Below are 17,978 nucleotides of genomic sequence, written 5' to 3'. Positions count from 1 at the left end.
CAGCTGTTTAGAGGCAGCTGAGGAACCTAGTGTTTATGGTAATGGGGTGAAGATAGAAAGGCAGCACCATCATTACCAACAATACAGTAGGTGGTCTCTCATCATCTAGTGGATTGGGGCATGCACACACTGGAGGTAGACCAAACCTCTTTTACCCTGCTTTGTGAATCAGTTTAGGGCTTAAGACAGTAGTGCACATGCCCACAGGCAGAAATCTAAACTCATTCAAGGTACAAGTTCCTAACTGGTTAGGTGCCAACAGGGTTCATAGTAGAGCCTAAACTAGGACTGAGGTGCTTAGTGTGTTTTCACAAATTGCCTCTTCATTACATAGATGTGTGTACATCTGACTTGCCTTAAAACAAAACCCACTCAATGTGGCTTTATTAAAAGCTAAACAAGCCCACTCAACCATACCAGGCTAGTAGAGGTTTTTGGACCAGGCTCTAAACACACTTGTCTTCAGATTATCTGACTAATTTCCTGGGTATATAGCTATTAGAAAAATAGTGGCAGAATAATCACTAATTTAGTCCCCAGTACCAGTAAGAGTGGTTAGTAAAAAGCAGCAGCCTCATGAAGTAGTTTTCAATACTAGGGGTAGTGAGATAGTCACTGTTGATAACAACCTGGCTCTGTCACTGCTTTGGTTCACCAGTGAACTAGCCATCAAGGCAGATTCACTCAATATTAACGGCTGTTTAGAGGTTTAGTATCTCCCCTACTGCCCACCACCAAAGAAGTTCAGAGACAGAAATAAGTTGAAACAAGACTTAATTAACTTTATCAAGTATGAACTTTAATACTAAAATTGACTAAGTTATGAGCATGGAATGGGCAGTACAGGACAAGCCAGAACTATAAATAGTTTGAAGCATCTTTTATAAGTCTAAACAGACAAGCCAGAAACAGGTGTCTGAGTACAAGATTTGTTAGCAGCTGTGAAATAAGTATTATAAAACAAACTTAAGTACTATTATACACATACACTGAGCATATTCAATCATGTGTTTTGTATATTAGTTACACCAATGACTTAGAATGTTTAGCTAGTGGTAGTCTAATTGGTCTGAAGAGGTCTGTTTTAGGATTCACCAATGCATTCTTGTAGATGTCTGAAGTTTAATAATTCAGGATACAAACACTTTTCAAGTAGCTGGTACAAGGAATTCTTGCTAAATATCCCAGATCTTGCTTTGTAGAGTCTTTTGGTTGGTGAAGTTTAATCCTGTTTCACATCACCCTTTAATTTCCTTTTCATGCGTGAGTAAGGGCTGATTGTGTCATCCATCACAAAGTCATAAAGCACTTTTATCCAGGAGTTATATTGTGGAAGATTATCATAGTATTCAGCTGCTATTTTCTTCACCTAAGAGGAAAAAATTAAGGTTTATTCATATTTGTTTAAGCTCAAGACTTCTTCCCCTCCAGTGTTTCTGCTAGTACTTCTAGAAACAGAAGAGAACAAAGTCTTTAAACAACTGGGAGTGCTAAGAAATTTACTTTTAGTGGCATTATCTGAAGATTATAAGTTTAGACATTTAGGTGGTCAGTTTCAAATTTAAATTAAATGATTTTTTTAAACATTGAACCTGTATTTTTTTAAAAGTAGATTTTATTCACCCAATGTGGTGCTATCAGAGTTTTAACACTCACTGTAGGGAGAATGCAAAGCTGTTTTAATGCCCAAGGCTGGCTGCTTGCTTAATTTCTGATTGCAGGGAAGGCCTTTTAGGTATTCCTAAACTAACAGAGGTGTGATCTACATGGTATATTCAGGCAGTCCTGGTTCTTTGCTTTGTCCAGACAGTACGTTAATCTGAGGTAAACAAGTTTAGTTTTTGCTTGTTAACAGGAAGCTGTTAATCAGTTTGCTAAAAATAGTCAAGAGAAGCATCCCTATGTAAGCAGAAAGGATCAGACTAGCTATGCAAGCTTTTACTTGAGAAATGCTCCAATTAAAATGCAGTCCTTTTTTAAAAAGAGGACTGTAGTTTCACTGTCCTTTGTTCCTCCCATTTTTGTTGTTTTATAATGAGTTGTTTCTCTTCTACTGCTGTGTAGGAAACACAATGTGAGAAACTGAATTATTACACAAAACAAAGTAGGCAAGGTGCTGTCAAGTACTACCCAGTAGGCAAATAGAGAGATTGTAAGGCTGGATGGGGGAAGGACAATTAGAAGTAACACTTAAGATTGCTTTAATAGACAATTATTTCACATAGTGTAGTTTTAAGTCTATAGTGGATACTTAAGGTACTGCTGCTTCAAATATCCTACTTCAGCCAAAAAAAAAAAACTAACTAAAACAAGGGTAGGCAAACTACAGCCCAGATCCAGCCTGCCAGCTGTTTTAATCCAGCCCTTGAGCTCCAGCTGGGGAGCAGGGTCAGAGGCCACTCTGTGCAGCTCCCAGAAGCACGAGCCAGAGGGGGCCATGCTGCTATGTGTAATGGGAGCTGCAGGGGCAGTGCCTGCAGACAGACAAGGCACAGCTGAGCTGCTTGGCCATGCCTCCATCTAGGAGGCAGAGGAAAGAAATGTATACCCAATCCCCTGCCCTGATCCCCCTCCTGCTCTCTGAACCCCTTGCTCCCAGCCTGGAGCCCCTTCTGCACCCCAAACCCCTCCTTGCCAGCCCCACCCCAAAGCCTGCACTCCCCACTGGAGCCCTCACCCCCTCCTGCACCCTGAACTCCTCATTTCTGGCCTCACCACAGAGCCAACACCCCCAGCCAAAGCCCCCTCTCTCTCTCCCATCTCAACCCCAATTTCATGAGCATTCATGGCCCACCATACAATTTCTATACCCAGATGCAGTCCTCAGGCCAAATAGTTTGCCCACCTCTGAACTAAAACAAGCACTGATGTAAATTTCAGTTTACCATTAGCTTTATATAGTCTTGAAAGTGTACTTACCAATGGAAGGTTCTTGCCAGGAATATTGGGAAAGTCATGGTGTTCATTGTGGTAGCCAACATTAAAAGTGAGCAAATTAAGTGGCCCATAATAGGAGTAAGTCTCATGTCCCTTTAAGAACATGTAATGTTCAGCTATGAAGTGTCCTGAAATTGGGTGCAACCCCAGTCCAAGTATTGATCCTGCAATCATGTAGAAGGTTGATTTAATTCCCAAGTAGTAGTATATTAGAACATCAAAAGAGAGCTGCACCAACACGTTGATGATTTCCAATCGAGAAATTGGCTTGGGATTGATGCAGAGAGGTCGAATAGCATAGAAAAAGGGCTGAAGAACAATCCATATGAACTTCCTAAAACGAGTACAGAAAAACCAGCCTTCAAAGTCAGTAGGAATGTCCACATCAATTCCATCACCTCCTAGATAGCGATGATGATCCATGTGGTATCTCTTGAAAGATATAGAGTATGGGAGGCCAAGAGGGAGATTGGCAAATATTCCAAACCACCTATTCGACATAGCTCTGCAATTGCCAAAGGCACTATTGTGAGAGATCTCATGAATAGCCAGAGTCATTGAGTGACTGATGCAGCTGCCAAAAACGTAAGCCCAGAACATAACCCATTTCCAGTCCAAGTCTTTAACTAGATAAAATGCAATCAACTGTGCAAGAACCATCAGTACAACCACCCATATCAAGTTGCTGTCTGGCTTCATTAAAGCTTTTATTTCTGGATGTTTAGCTGTTATGGGGAGAAGAAAAAAGTTAAATGCAAAGAGAAAATGTCACAAGTACACTTTTGACAGAGTTTTTTTCAGCCACACAGACAGCTTACTCGTACACCCTCCTTCCCCCCCAAAATTGATTCTATTCATTAAGGAATGAGTCCTCTCAACTCAAGTCTTCCTACATTTTTGGCGATTCAGTTACATTAGTAGGTTGCACGTACATGTTGAGAATTGTTTGACTGCTCTAGGCATATGTGCATGCCTGAAATATTGAGCAAGATCTAAGAGTGCTGTTGTAGTTTAGTGGTATTTAGTGTTTTATTCTAGAAACCCAAAGCCTCTTAATACTTAGCATGCACTTCCACTGTTTGTTACAGATTTAAATTAATCATACACCTGAGGGACAAATATTACACCGCTTTTAGGGATAAGAAAATTCAAGATAAGCAACTTCATACTCATCCTGGGCAGACATGTAAAGATTCCTATTTATGACTTGCCATTTCTACTTCAGTGATTAAGCTTCTGGAAGCACTGTTATTTGCACTAAAATCCCTTTAAGACCAAGAGTGTACAAGCAGCATGTTACACAACCCACCTAAGATTTATAGTCCTTGCTAGAGTTGCATACATCAACAATGCTGCCAGATATTAAACATTATATTTCAGGCTCTACACCAGCTTTTACCATGGGCACAGTCAGGGAAGATGGCTTGGGGAGCTGTAGCAAAACAAGGCAGACAATCCAAATTGCAGAAGGCCAACACAGCCTAAGTCAGAGGTGGGCAAACCGCAGCCCATGGGCTGGATCGTTCTTCCCAGCCCCTGAGCTCCTGGCCAGGGAAGCTAGCCCCCAGCTCCTCCCCTGCTGTCCCCACTCCCCTGCAGCCTCAGTTCACCATGCCACCAGCACTCTGGTCCCTTGTTCCTGCCAGGCAGGCTCCACTCCTGCTGCTCTGAGCAGCATGGTAAGGGGGTGGGGAGCAGCGGGGGTTGGATAAGGGGCAGGGGGTCCCAGGGGACAGTTAGGGGACAGGGGAGTTGGATCCCAGGGGCTGTTAGGGGCAGGGGTGTGAAAAGGGGTCAGGGCAGTCAGGGGGTTGGATAGGAGGTGAGGGTCCCAGGAGGGGTCAGTCAGGGGACAAGGAACAGGGGGGTTGGATGGGTCAGAGGTTCTGAGGGGGGCAGTGTGACCAGGCTGTTTGGGGAGGCACAGCCTCCCCAACTCAGCCCTCCATACAGTTTTGCAGTCCCAACATGGCCCTCAGGCCAAAAAGTTTGACCACCCCTGGCCTAAGTGGTCATGGACAAGGAGACAATATGGTCAAAAGCCTAGAGCAGTCAAACAATATGGTCAAAAACTTGATGCAACTTCCTGAGGCTTAGTATTACTTTCCCAGAACAGCTTCCCTCAGCTAATAAAATGGCCCTCCCTCCACATCCCACCCTTGGGATGACTTGGTTGTGCAGAGGTGTAAACTGCACTTAGTTTAGGCAAATCTGAACCACTGTCATCATAAAGCTAGTTGCAAATTAGTCAAAGTACTGACTATTTTGCACACTTCAGGCATTTAATGCTCACCTTTTAAACCCTAAAGTAACCTCTGCATTTGGTATAGTAGTGTTTCCCAGCCTCAAGAAAATGAAATGAAAATGAAACCAATCCCCACCCTTCACATCAGTTAGAGGCAGACCCACTGTAATTTATGTGCAGTGTTTCTTTTTTAGCAATTTGTGTTCTATGTAGCTGGCCAAAAAAAACCAATCAGGATTTTGGCAGGCTTTTATTATATACGCACACACAGTAACAAGTAATGTTTTTGTAATTCCCTAGTGCACTTTAATGTAGCACTGCTTCAAACACCCCTACAGTCGCACACAGGAGGGAACCTTTAGTGCACACCAGCAGGGTCTACATGGACAAACTAATGCACACCACACTAGTGCACTTTAGAAGTCATCCCCCAGTTGTCTGCATTACTACGCTGTATAGACAAGCACTCAGATACAAGTGCTCATTGCCAGTGTTAACTGAAAAACACACCCCAATTTAAAAAAGGGAAGTGTTCATCCTGTAACAACTGAGCGGAAGCCCTATTTAAGTCTGCTCTTTGGAAACACTGTAGTATAGTCACCATTTCCCTTCCCACTGCCCTACAAACACTGTCAGTTTCATATATACTGAACCTGATCACCTCCATCACTACACTACACAGCCCAACAGTACACATCATGAAAATGCAGCCTCCTTCACGCTTTCCATCTCAAACAGCTCTTCTGACAGCAAGATCAAAATACAAAAATCACTTCTCTTTTTTCTCCTCCTCTCCTTCACGTGTGCACAATGTGTGTACAATTTTCCCAGGCAATCATTTTTAACAAGAAATATTCCGGAGACCTTTCTGGAAGCCACCCACCCTCCCTTCCTCCAGCGCGTTAGCTATAAAGAGGCTTTCAACCGCAGTGAGTTACTTGAGGGAGACAAGACAGTTTGACGCGTGTCTAACCCACAGGACAATCCCCTCCCCCGAATCAGCTGAGCTGAGGGCATCTCAAAATGACTGCGAGGAGCCTCCCCGCGCCCCGCAGAGCCGCTGGCAAGGAGGGCGGATCTGCAGGGTTGACTCCGGCCTCTGGACAGTCCAGAAACGCCTCATTCCGGGGCTCCGCTCGCGGGCAGCAGGGCGGGCGGGGGGAGAAGTCCTGGTAATCGCGCTGCCCCCCCGCACCGGGGGAGGAGCGGTGTCTAGCGGCTCACGGATGGGGTGGGCCCTTCGAGGCGCCTGAAGAGCTCGGCCTCCGAGCCTGGCTCAAGGGGCCGACCCATTTGTCACCCGCCTGCCCCCCCTTCCGCGGCAGCCATTTTACCAAGCTCGCCACCCCCGAAACGGGCCCCCTCGGCGCTGGGGACACCCACGAGGCCCCCACAAGCGCCACCGCCGCTGGACGGGGCCGCCCCGTCCCGCAGGCAGCGCGCCTCCCCCGCGCGCAGAGCGACACGCAGCGCAGGCTGCTAGCGGATACAGCGAGCCCGGGGGCGGCCGGTTCCCTGGGGGAGACATCAGGCCTTCCCCCGCCGGCGGAACGGGCAGAGCCCAGGGGGCCGGCCGGGGGGGAGACACGCGCCGCCAGCAGGACGCCCCGGCGCGGAGGGAAAGCTGCCCGGGCCCCTCGCTCACCTAGGATCGCCTTGCGGCGATTGGCGTGGGGCTGGTCCGTGTAAACCCACTCAAAGTCCTCCCGAGCCACCGTGTTCCCCATCGCTGCAGCGCCGCGCCCTTCCCCACTGCCCCTCAGCCGCCTCCACTCGCACACAGACACCACGCGACTGCGACGCGTCCCCTTTATATAGAGAGGAGGTGTCTCGCCGGCTACGCCCCCGATGCTGCTGATTGGCCGGGGGTTGATCACAACCCGTTTCTACCGATATCCCCCGCTTTGTAGTCTACGAATATGTACAAAGGTTTTAAATGATTAAATAACGGTGTTTGCAGATAATATTCGGGGCCCCAAGGAGCGGGGCAAGAAGTGACGTAGGCGTCGGCGGGAGGCTAGTGAGGGGGGACCGTTAGGTTGTTGGGTGGGGCGGGGAAGCAGGGGCGCGAGCGTTTCGCGCGGCGGCCGCCCCGCGGGAGGCTGGGTCCGTCAGCCCGTCACGCTCCCCGGCCGGGCGGAGGGGAGCCCTGAGCAGCGGAGTGAGGCTCTTCCCCATCTCCCCTCCCCCCACACCGCTCCCTCGTGCCGCCCCACCCACCGCCACGCGCAGCCCCGCTTTGGCCCGGCGTGTCCTCGCCCCGTGTCCCCACCGCACCCCCCATCTAGGGCGGGAAATAATGGGGGGCACACAGGGGCTGCAGAGAGTCCCTGTACTAGAGGGTGGCCATGGGGCAGCGGAGGCTGGGGGGATGCAAGGAGCCCCGCAGCGGGTGCAATGCGCTTGGCCTGCAGCAGCAAAGCACCCGCCTATCCTGGGCGGTCAGGGAGTGATTTCCCAGCCTGGGAAATGGCGCTGCTAACACGCTTTGGGGGGGACCGATCTGTGCACACTCGATGCTGTGCAGGGGTGACGTGTTGCGGTGACTCTCATATATACACCTCTATGCGCGGCCCGGTTAGCTTGCGGTATATGATGCCAATGTTGCCTCGAACCAAACTCTCCCGCACGGAAAGCGCGAGCTCCAGGTAAGTGGTGCTTAGGGGCTTTGGCTTCATAGACCCAAAGGGGATGTTTTTACAGCCAGATAAGGAGCGCATGATAATTATCGCACTGTAAAATCCTAAGTGGCCACAGAGGCCCTTGTACTTTATCCCGAGGAACCTAGGCGAGGTCAGCACTAGATCCCTGCCAGGGGTTGACCTCGCCTAGTTCACCTGGCAGTAAAGTGAGAGTGCCCTGTCTCCTCTGTGTTTTTACAATGGGATAAGTGGGTTAACGCGCATTAGCTACCACAAGATAAAAACACGTTTCTGTCAGTCACAGCTGAGGAAGCTGGCCTGTCAAGGGACATGGGCTGAAGCTCAGGTAGGACTGATGCTGGAGCTAGAGATGCAGTCTGGACTCCGCTGCAAATACAAACACTCTGGGCTGCTGATACAATCACTCTCTGCAGCTTGAGTGGGTTTCTTTTGGTGTGTAGTGGTTTAGTATTTTTTTTGTTGGTGGTTTGGTTTTTGGTTGGGTTTTTTTGGTTGGGTTTTTTTTGATAATGTCAAGTATTTTCACTCAAGCTAGGCTAACTCAATAGGAGTTAACTCTGCTGTGGATATTATTAATCTTGGCTTGTCTTTGAAAGGTGTATGTCTCTATTTGAGGCTTGCTTTCACTGCTGTGTTAGCTCCGAGGTCGGTTGGGGTAACACACTTGAGTTATACCTTGTCCTCATGCTGCAGTGAAGACGAGCCTTGAGTCTTGGAGGACTGAGAGTGGTGTACATAGTACAGATACTGTGCAGTAGCAGGGAAAGTGGTCTGCGTCTAAAGAATGCAGATCTAGTTCTCTGGCAGGACATTGTCCACAAATGGAGAGGATGGGCAGCAACTGGGAAGCTAAGTCAGGTGATGCAAAGATTCTGAAGTGCTGTTGCAAACCTAAACACATTGTCTTGGAATAAAATGTGCCCATTTTCTTCTTGTACTTTGACCCAGTGAAATATCTGTCAGCTGCTCATTAGACATACATTCCTGTGGGACTGGAAACAACAGTTGCAATGGATATTCCCCAGCTAGGAACCTGTAGCAGTGTTCCACGGCCTGAGTTTAGTTAATCTTCAGAACATGCTACAAGGCATGTTATTTTGATCGAATATTTATTCGACAGTCCTCATGACAAGTAACAGACCACTGGTGTAATCTGGTACTGCAGTTCCTGTGATGGTTTGGGGCAGTCTGGAGAGGGGTTTGGTGACTGTGAGCAGTTTAATTTAAGGATTGTGTTATTTAGGGATTGAATGATTACTTGATTTTGGATTTGATTTGTACTCAAAATGAAAATAATCAAAATTATTCTCCTAGATTTTTTTTTAAACAGAACTGATTATCATGATGCGGTGTCTTGACCTATCTGCAAAGTTCCTGTAATATGATTGATCCATCAAAGTTCAGCAGGAGCCAGTCAAGGTAGGTTTTTATTATAATTAATATTTATACTATGGTAGTGACCCGAGGCCCTACTTGGGATTGGGGGCACCACTTGGTGCTGTACAAACAGAAAAGAGACAATCCCTGCTTTGCAAGTTTTGCAATCTAAAGACATACACAAAGGATAGGACATGTGGAGACACCGAACGAGCAAATTAATCTGGTGTAGTACAGGCATAGCTTTGTTAGCTACGTGCATTTTTTTAAGTGAGGTAGTGGTACAGTAACTCTTCACTTAAAGTCGTCCTAGTTAACCTTGTTTTGTTGTTACATTGCTGATCAATTAGAAAACATGCTCGTTTAAAGTGGCACAATGCTCCCTTATAACTTCGTTTGGCAGCTGCCTGCTTTGTCCACTGTTTGCAGGAAGAGCAGCCCATTGGAGCTAGCTGGTGGGGGCTTGGAACCAGGCAGCCCCCCATCAGCACCCCGTTCCCCTAAGTTCCCTGTGCAGCAGCCACCCAGCAGGCTATCAGTTGCCGGCAGTTCAGCTGTCCCTCCCCCCCATTGCTGTGTGTTGCTCCTGCCCTCTGCCTTGGAGCTGCTCTCCAGAGCCTCCTGCTTGCTGTGCAGGGTGGGGAGGATGGGACTTTATCAGGTTGTCCCCCTCCCCCCTGCTCCTGCACCCCACTTACCCCATTTCCAAAGAGCAGGGAGGATACACAACAGGGCTTAGGACGGAGGGAGCTTGCTGGCAGGAGCTGCTGTCTTAACTTGCTAATCTATTTAAAAAGGCAGTGTACTTAGAGTGGCGGGGGGGGGGGGGCTGCGTACTTAAAGGGGCAATGCGCATCTCTCTCTCTCACGCCCACTGTCTGCCATGCTGTCTCCCCTCCCTCCATTTGTGCTGGCTTGTAGAGTGTGAGGCTACATTAACAACGTGTTAACCCTTGAGGGCTCAGCTGATTGCTAGTTCATCATTTAGCGGTAAGGCATTCCCTGGGAAATATCCCACCATCTGACTTCACCACCTCAACCAAGCTTCACAATCATCATCGCTGTGTACCAGTATTAAATTGTTTGTTTAAAACTTATACTGTGTGTGTGTGTGTGTGTGTGTGTGTGTGTGTGTGTGTGTGTGTATATATAAAATATATATAAATAGTCTTTTGTTTGGTGAAAAAAATTTCCCTGGAACCTAAGCCCCGCCCACTTACATTAATTCTTATGGGGAAATTGGATTCGCTTAACATTGTTTTGCTTAAAGTCACATTTTTAAGGAACACAACTACAACGTTAAGTGGGGAGTTACTGTAGTGAGGAAGGGAATAGGACAAGGAAAGAGGGAAAGGGGAATAGTCACAACTTGTCACTTGCCTCCATATGAAAGCTGGGTTTTGTAGACATCATAGCAGAGGCAAGTCTTATAGAAGGATTTAAAGTAGGGCCGTCGATTAGTCGCAGTTAACTTATTTGATTAACTCCAAAAAATTAATCGTGATTAATCGTAGTTTTAACCACACTGTTAAACAATAGAATACCAATTGAAATTTATTAAATATTTTGGATGTTTTTCTACATTTTCATATATATTGTATTCTGTGTTGTAATTGAAATGAAAGTGTATTTTTTATTACAAATATTTGCACTGTAAAATGATAAAAGAAACAGTGTTTTTCAATTCACCTCATACAAGTACTGTAGTGCAATCTCTTTGCTGTGAAAGTGCAATTTACAAATGTAGATTTTTTGTTGTTACATAACTGCACTCAAAAACAAAACAAGGTAAAATTTCAGAGCCTGCAAGTCCACTCAGTCCTACTTCTTGTTCAGCCAGTTGCTAAGACAAACAAGTTTGTTTACATTTACAGGAGATAATGCTGCCCTCTTCTTATTTACAATGTCACCGGAAAGTGAGAACAGGTATTTGCATGGCACTTTTGTATCTGGCATTGCAAGGTATTTACATGCCAGATATGCTAAACATTTGAATGCCCCTTCATGCTTCAGTCACCATTCCAGAGGACATGCTTCCATGCTGATGACACTCATTAAAAAAAATGTGTTAATTAAATTTGTAACTGAACTCCTGGTGCGGAGAATTGTTTTTCCCCTGCTTTATTTTACTCACATTCTGCCATATATTTCATGTTATAACAGTCTCGGATGATGACCCAGCACATGTTGTTCATTTTAAGAACACTTTCACTACAGATTTCACAAAACGCAAAGAAGATACCAATGTGAGATTTCTAAAGATAGCTACAGCACTTGACCCAGGGTTTAAGAATCTGAAATGCCTTCCAAAATCTGAGAGGGACGAGGCATGGAGCATGCTTTCAGAAGTCTTAAAAGAGCAACACTCTGATGTGGAAACTACAGAACCTGAAACACCAAAAAAGAAAATCAGTCTTCTGCTGGTAGGATCTGACTCAGATTATGAAAATGAACATGCATTGGTCTGCACTGCTTTGGATTTTTATTGAGCAGAGCTTGTGATCAGCATGGATGCATGTCCCCTGGAATGGTGGTTGAAGCATGAAGGGACATATGAACCTTTACCCGCATCTGGCATGTAAATAGCTTGTGATGCTGGCTACATCAGTGCCATGCTCTTTTGAAAATGAGGCTCTGTGTGAAGTGCAGGGCCGGCTCCAGTCCCCAGCACGCCAAGCGCGCGCTTGGGGCGGCGTTTTGCCGGCAGGGCGGCAGGCGGCTCCGGCGGACCTCCCGCAGGCATGACTGCGGAGGGTCCGCTGGTCCCACAGCCCTGGTGGACCTCCTGCAGAAATGCCTGCGGAGGGTCCGCTGATCCCGCGGCTCTGGTGGACCATCCGCAGGCATGCCTGCGGGAGGTGCACCGGAGCCGCGGGACCAGCGGACCCTCCGCAGACACGTCTGCAAGAGGTTCCCCGGAGCCGCGGGGCCGGCGACTGCCAGAGCGCGCCCTGCGGTGCGCCGCTCTGCTTGGGGCGGCGGAATTCCTAGAGCCGCCTCTGGTGAAGTGCGTGCAATCTTGTAAAACAGCAGTTTGAAATAAGGGCAGCAGTGAGGATTTTCTTTTCCCTTTCAAAAATGAGTGCTAAAAAACAAAAAAAAAGAAAAGTGAACAGTGAGTGTGAGGATTTCAACAAAGAATGGAATGCAAAATATATTTTTTACAAACATGAACTCAAAGGCTGTATGCCTGATTTGTCAGGAGAGCATTGCAGTGTTCAAGGAGTACAGTTTGAATCACCATTTTTCTACAAAACATCCTAATTATGGCAGAAGCAGCAAAGAATCCTGTGGCACTTTGTAGACTAACAGACGTTTTGCAGCATGAGCTTTCGTGGGTGAATACCCACTTCATCGGATGCAAGTAGTGGAAATTTCCAGGGGCAGGTATATATATGCAAGCAAGAAGCAAGCAAGATATAACGAGGTTAGTTCAATCAGGGAGGATGAGGCCCTGTTCGAGCAGTTGAGGTGTGTCATCCTCCCTGATTGAACTAACTTCGTTATCTCTAGCTTGCTTCTTGCTTGCATATATATACCTGCCCCTGGAAATTTCCACTACTTGCATCCGACGAAGTGGGTATTCACCCACGAAAGCTCATGCTGCAAAACGTCTGTTAGTCTACAAAGTGCCACAGGATTTTTTGCTGCTTTTACAGATCCAGACTAACACGGCTACCCCTCTGATACTTAATTATGGCAGCAATTTTAACAACTGAGGAAAGGGCAAGAAAAGCTGAGAAATTCACCATGAACTTAAAAGCTCGGCTAAATATTTGTGCAACAGGCTATAGTTCAGGAAGTCACTGAAAAGGCAAGTTATGTTCTGGCATTTGAAATCGCTAAACAAAATAAGCCTTTTGCTGAAAGAATGCATGGTTGATGTTCCTGGCATGCTATGCCCGGACTACCAAAACAAATTTGAGAACATTAGTTTGTCACAAAGAACTGTTACTCACCGTGTAGAAGTGATTGATGAACATTCGGTTTCTGAGTTGAACAAGAAAACACACAGCTTTACGTTGTTTTTGTTAGCTCTCGACAACTACTCTGACATTAAGGACACAGCACAGTTATTGTTTTTTTGTCAGAGGGATTGATGATAAATTTGAAATCACAAAAGAATTTTTATCAATGAAATCAATGAAAGGCACAACTAAGGGATCAGATTTATACAAGAGGGTATCTGGCTGCCTTGAACATCTGAAGCTCCCCTGGAGTAAACTGACAAATGTAACCACAGATGGATTGCCAAATTTAACTGGGAAAAACATAGGACTTTTAAAAAGAATTCAGGACAAAGTAAAAGAAGACAACCCTAATAAAGAGGTGATTTTTCTGCATTTGTATTATACATCAGGAGGCCCTCTGCAAAAATGTCCTGGACATCATGTTGTTCACACAGTAGTGAAAATAGTGAACTACATAAGAGCTAGGGGACTTAATAATTGGCAATTCATTTCCCTTCTTGAAGACACTGACGCCAAACACCAGGACTGACTTACTTTATCATACAAATGTCCGCTGGCTCAGCCTAGGAAAGGAATTGCAGAGAGTTTGGGAGCTCAGAGGTGAAATTCACACTTTTCTGGAGATGCAGGGGAAAGAAAACGATTTCCCTGAATTAAAGAATTCAAACTGGGTGTGTGACCTCGCTTTTGATGTGGATATCTTGTCATATTTAAATGAACTTAATGTGAAACTGCAAGGAAAGAATGTGTTTGCACACAAATTGTATTCTATTGTGACAGCTTTCAAAGTCAAGTTAGTTTTGTTTTCAAAACAAATTAAGGACAAAGTGTTCGCTCACTTTCCAACACTGAAATACGTGGAAGTGTTGCCAGAGCAGACAGAAAAGTACAGTAAATGTTGAGTGACTTGCACGGAGAATTTTCTCGTCAATTCTCTGACATTGAGAAGATAGAGAAGACACTGGAGCTGGTGTCATGCCCACTGTCATTTGACTATGAGAGAGACCCACAAGAATTACAACTGGAGCTCATTGATCTCCAATGCGATTTCAACTTGAAGGAAAAGTACAATTCAGAAAAACTGTATGAGTTTTATGCCCCCTTGAGTGAAACAAAGTTCCCAAATATCCGCAAGGTGGCGCAGAAAATCCTTGTTTTGTTCGGCTATGTGTGCAAACAAACATTTTCCCTGCTGAATTAACAAATCTCACTACAGATCCCAGTTAACTGACCAGCATCTCATCTCGGTATTGCGGATTTCCACAATTAGAATGACACCGGACTCTGATGCCATTATAAAGAAGGGTGACCAGCTGCAACAAAAAGCCCAGTAATGTAATTTTCTAACAGCTCATTGTTCAACAGAATTGTTTTAATAGTGTTGATTTTGAAGCAAACTTGTTATCCCTGTTTGAACATGAATTATTAATTTTGTGAGCATTCATGGCCTGCCATACAATTTCCATACCAAGATGTGGCCCTCAGGCCAAAAAGTTTGCCCACCCCTGCTCTTTGAGGCTAAGAGACTTCACACTGGCATGAGCTGATGATTGTAGATAGCCAGTTTTGTTTTGTTTTAAATCACAAAGGTTACTGTGTGGTTTGAGCAGCTCAGATAACTAGTTGAGACTTGTTAGCAGCTCTTCTTCTGCAAGTTCTTTGCTAACAATGTTAGCCCTGAGATGTGATAGTTCTAATTTAAAAAAATACACCAACTACTACTTTTTTAGGGTGAAATCCAGTCCTTGAGACACAAAACCCAAGCAATAGATGGGTAGGGGCTGGACTTCACGTTTGCACAAGCAGGCAGCCCACAAAGGTGCAGCACAGCAGCCCCTACATGGATGCTAGTCCTACGGTCTGGAATAGTAACCCTGTCAGTGCATCCTACGGGAAGGAGAGGTCACAGCCATGTAACCCACTTTGATATGATAGCCACTCCCCAGACCACCAACGGTTCTCTTTCATACAGACCTATTGGGAGTGGTGCATTTCACAGTTCAAGGCAACTGCACTTGTATTCCCCTTCTGTGGTCCCTCAAGGACGTCCATTAGGCTCCCAATTCGCAGCTGTCACTTGTCTTGGGTGGAGACTGTAGCCCAGTGGGCTAGCTTGCCTTATTATATTTACTGATTTGCATTATATTCTGCTTTGCATTATATTCAGCAGTAATGCAAAAAACCTACAGGCCTGTATCCTGTAAGACATTAGCTTCAGCAAGTTAGCATAAGGCTTGAGGCCTATGAAGTCTGAACAAATAAGCTTTGCATAGATAAACGGCTTAACGGAAAACCCAAAGTATTTGGGGAGCTGAAAATAGAGTTTAAGGGGAAGCTCTGACCATAGGTACATGAGTTAACCACAGAAGTATCCTGGCAAAGAACTAACATACATAACAGGTACATGAGATACATCTCAGGCTAGCCTGCTTGCTTGCCTATATATCTTTTCTTATAAGTTTGTTATTTTTTTATGGGTTTGATTATTTTGTTTTATTATTATAGGTTTATATTAGAGTATATTTTGGCTGTAACAGAAAGGACCTGCAGGCCACGTCCTATATGTTGAGCTAAGACAAAGTTAGCATACATATGTTTAGGACCTTTCACCTAGATAAGTGGTTCTCAAATTTTTGTACTGGTGACCCCTTTCACATAGCAAGCCTCTGAATGTGACCCGCCCCTTATACATTAAAAACCTTTTAAATATATTATAAATGCTGGGGGCAAAGTGGGTTGGGAGGGAGGGGCTGACAGCTTGTGACCCCCCCATATAATAACCTCGCGACCCCGAGTCTGAGAACCCCTGACCTAGATAAATAGTGATGAGCTAAAGCATAAGGTCCATGTATCGCTGCGACTTTTCACATAGAGGATGCATTAAATCAGGTTGGCATAGGGGCTTTCCTAAGTTCATACCCTTTTAAACTAAACAGGTACACCACAATTTGGAACTTTGAAAGAACTGAAATAGCCAGTTAGTGCAGAAATAACAAATGTGATACCTAATCACAAAAGGGCCATGGTATCAAATGGATGTATATGATAATAAGTTGAGATCATTGATATACTAAGCTATAGAAAAAAGACATCCCAACATTAGTAAGGTGAGGAAATACAAATAAGGAAAAGGGGAAAAATCCACTACTAAATATGCATCAAACATAGTGGCGTCAATGTAACATATTATAAAAGTGGCATCCCAGCCTAGGGGTGGTTGGAGAGAGAGAGATGTAGTCCTTGGGAGGTGCCAGAATGATGGTCACTGGTGATGATGGAGAAGGTGATGGTGATGAGAAAGATAATGGCTAACATTTCAGGTTGTTCTACAGGAGATGGTATGAGTATACGGATGGGCAGATGTACATTCTGTAGTATCTCTATTTTAGTAAGTTGGGGTGCTTGTGACTCTGCTAAATGTATTAAAAACTATATTTGTAAATATAAAAGAATTCCTATAGTGTGAGTGTTGCAACTGTGCACATCAGGGTTCCCAACTATATAATAATTTGAATAATACTGGCCTGGATCTTGGGGCAAGAACCTGGCAACCCTCAAAGTGATAACAAGATTCTTAAGTAATCAGTATAATTAATACATAATCTAAAGACCAGGCAAGAAGATGCACATCTCTCTCCCTCCTGACCAGGGTTTTTCCAGGCTGCGCATTTCCCTGCCTACGCTGTGATATCAACAGCAACCCAGACTGCCTCTCTCTAGAAATTCCCAAGAAAACCAGGCAGTACTGTTTGTCCCAAAAGTCCATTGTTGTCTGCCCCCTGGCTGAAGTTCATAACATTTCCTACGGTTCACAATAATACATAAACTTTTTATTCAATACAGAGGATTCCAAAGATACTTAAACTTAATTCAATAAAGTTTTTAAGGATATTGCAGAAAATTGTCATATCTGTCACAATTCAGATCCCATCTCTGTAGCACACACAGAGTGTGAAAACCCCTAGTTATGGTGTCTCATTCCCTTACAAGATCCTGCTAGGGATCTTAAATAGCACAAAGAACCTTGTCATAGGTTTCACCCCCACTTGGAGCTGTTGGGTTCCAATGTGGGGACCTGCATGAATTTATCTAAACTTAAAAATCCTAGTTTAGATCTGGTTCTCGCTGCCACCAGTCAGTTTTTAAGTGTCTGACACACTCCCTGTTCCCCCAAAAACTTCCCCTGGGGAACACAGATCCAAACACCTTGAATCTCACCAGAGAGAGAGAAACAGCCAGTTCCCCTCCCCCCTTCCCTCTCTCCAGCCTGCTTTGGAGAGATTACACCGAGTCAAATCCTTGACTCAACACAAAGAGGGACTCACCTCCCCCTCCCCTTCCCTTGAATCTCCACAAAAGAAGGAATTAACCAAGTCCAAAGAAAAGAAAAGAATTTATTAAAGAATAAAAAGAAAGTAACTGTCTCTGTGATACCAAGCTGGAACAATACACAGGGTCTAAATTTATCAATCTCTGGAGAGAATTCCCCCTCCCCCTTTCTCAATAAAAGCAATATCAGCAACAGGAATAAAGAATTTCCTTTAGCAAACACACAATTGCAAATATAGAAAGCAACTCAAAAGACTAATCCGCCTTTCTAATTAATACTCACTATTAAATAGTAGAAACTACTCCAGGAGAACTTGGAGACATGACTGACCTCTCTTAGATCCAAAGAGAGCTCTAACAAAGAACACAGACAAAGGCTTCCCTCCACAGAGATTTGAAATTATGTTGTTTCTGATTGGTTCTCTGGTCAGGTGGTCATCAGGTACTGCATGTTAA

The 17,978-nt window shown here is 45.0% G+C and overlaps 1 protein-coding gene and 1 long non-coding RNA gene across 2 annotated transcripts in view; one reads left to right on the top strand and one right to left on the bottom strand.

Moving 5' to 3' along the window:
* Positions 1-777: 777 nt before the first annotated feature.
* Positions 778-7,086, bottom strand: DEGS1 (delta 4-desaturase, sphingolipid 1). Its single transcript, XM_039530327.1, has 3 exons — positions 6,828-7,086; positions 2,920-3,662; positions 778-1,369 (listed from the first exon to the last, which is right to left on the bottom strand). The coding sequence occupies exons 1-3, from the start codon at positions 6,907-6,909 to the stop codon at positions 1,223-1,225; spliced, it is 972 nt and encodes a 323-aa protein (XP_039386261.1). The 5' UTR covers positions 6,910-7,086; the 3' UTR covers positions 778-1,222.
* Positions 7,087-7,242: 156 nt separating this feature from the next.
* LOC120400958 overlaps positions 7,243-17,978 on the top strand; it is a 31,816-nt gene continuing 21,080 nt past the window's right edge. The window contains exons 1-2 of the long non-coding RNA XR_005596197.1: positions 7,243-7,830; positions 9,160-9,264. This is a non-coding gene — a long non-coding RNA (uncharacterized LOC120400958). The remainder of the gene's footprint in view (positions 7,831-9,159; positions 9,265-17,978) is intronic.

This window comes from Mauremys reevesii, linkage group 3 (genome assembly GCF_016161935.1).
Source record: "Mauremys reevesii isolate NIE-2019 linkage group 3, ASM1616193v1, whole genome shotgun sequence".
In the NCBI taxonomy this organism is placed as follows: domain Eukaryota; kingdom Metazoa; phylum Chordata; order Testudines; family Geoemydidae; genus Mauremys; species Mauremys reevesii.
This window is presented reverse-complemented; position numbering and strand designations above follow the sequence as displayed.

Coding starts and splice junctions, on each gene's coding strand:
- DEGS1 (XM_039530327.1), bottom strand. CDS start 6,909: ATGGGGAACACGGTGGCTCGGGAGGACTTTGAGTGGGTTTACACGGAC. Junction 3,663..6,827: donor TCGCCGCAAGGCGATCCTAG/GTGAGCGAGGGG, acceptor TCCCCATAACAG/CTAAACATCCAGAAATAAAA. Junction 1,370..2,919: donor CTGGCAAGAACCTTCCATTG/GTAAGTACACTT, acceptor TTTTCCTCTTAG/GTGAAGAAAATAGCAGCTGA.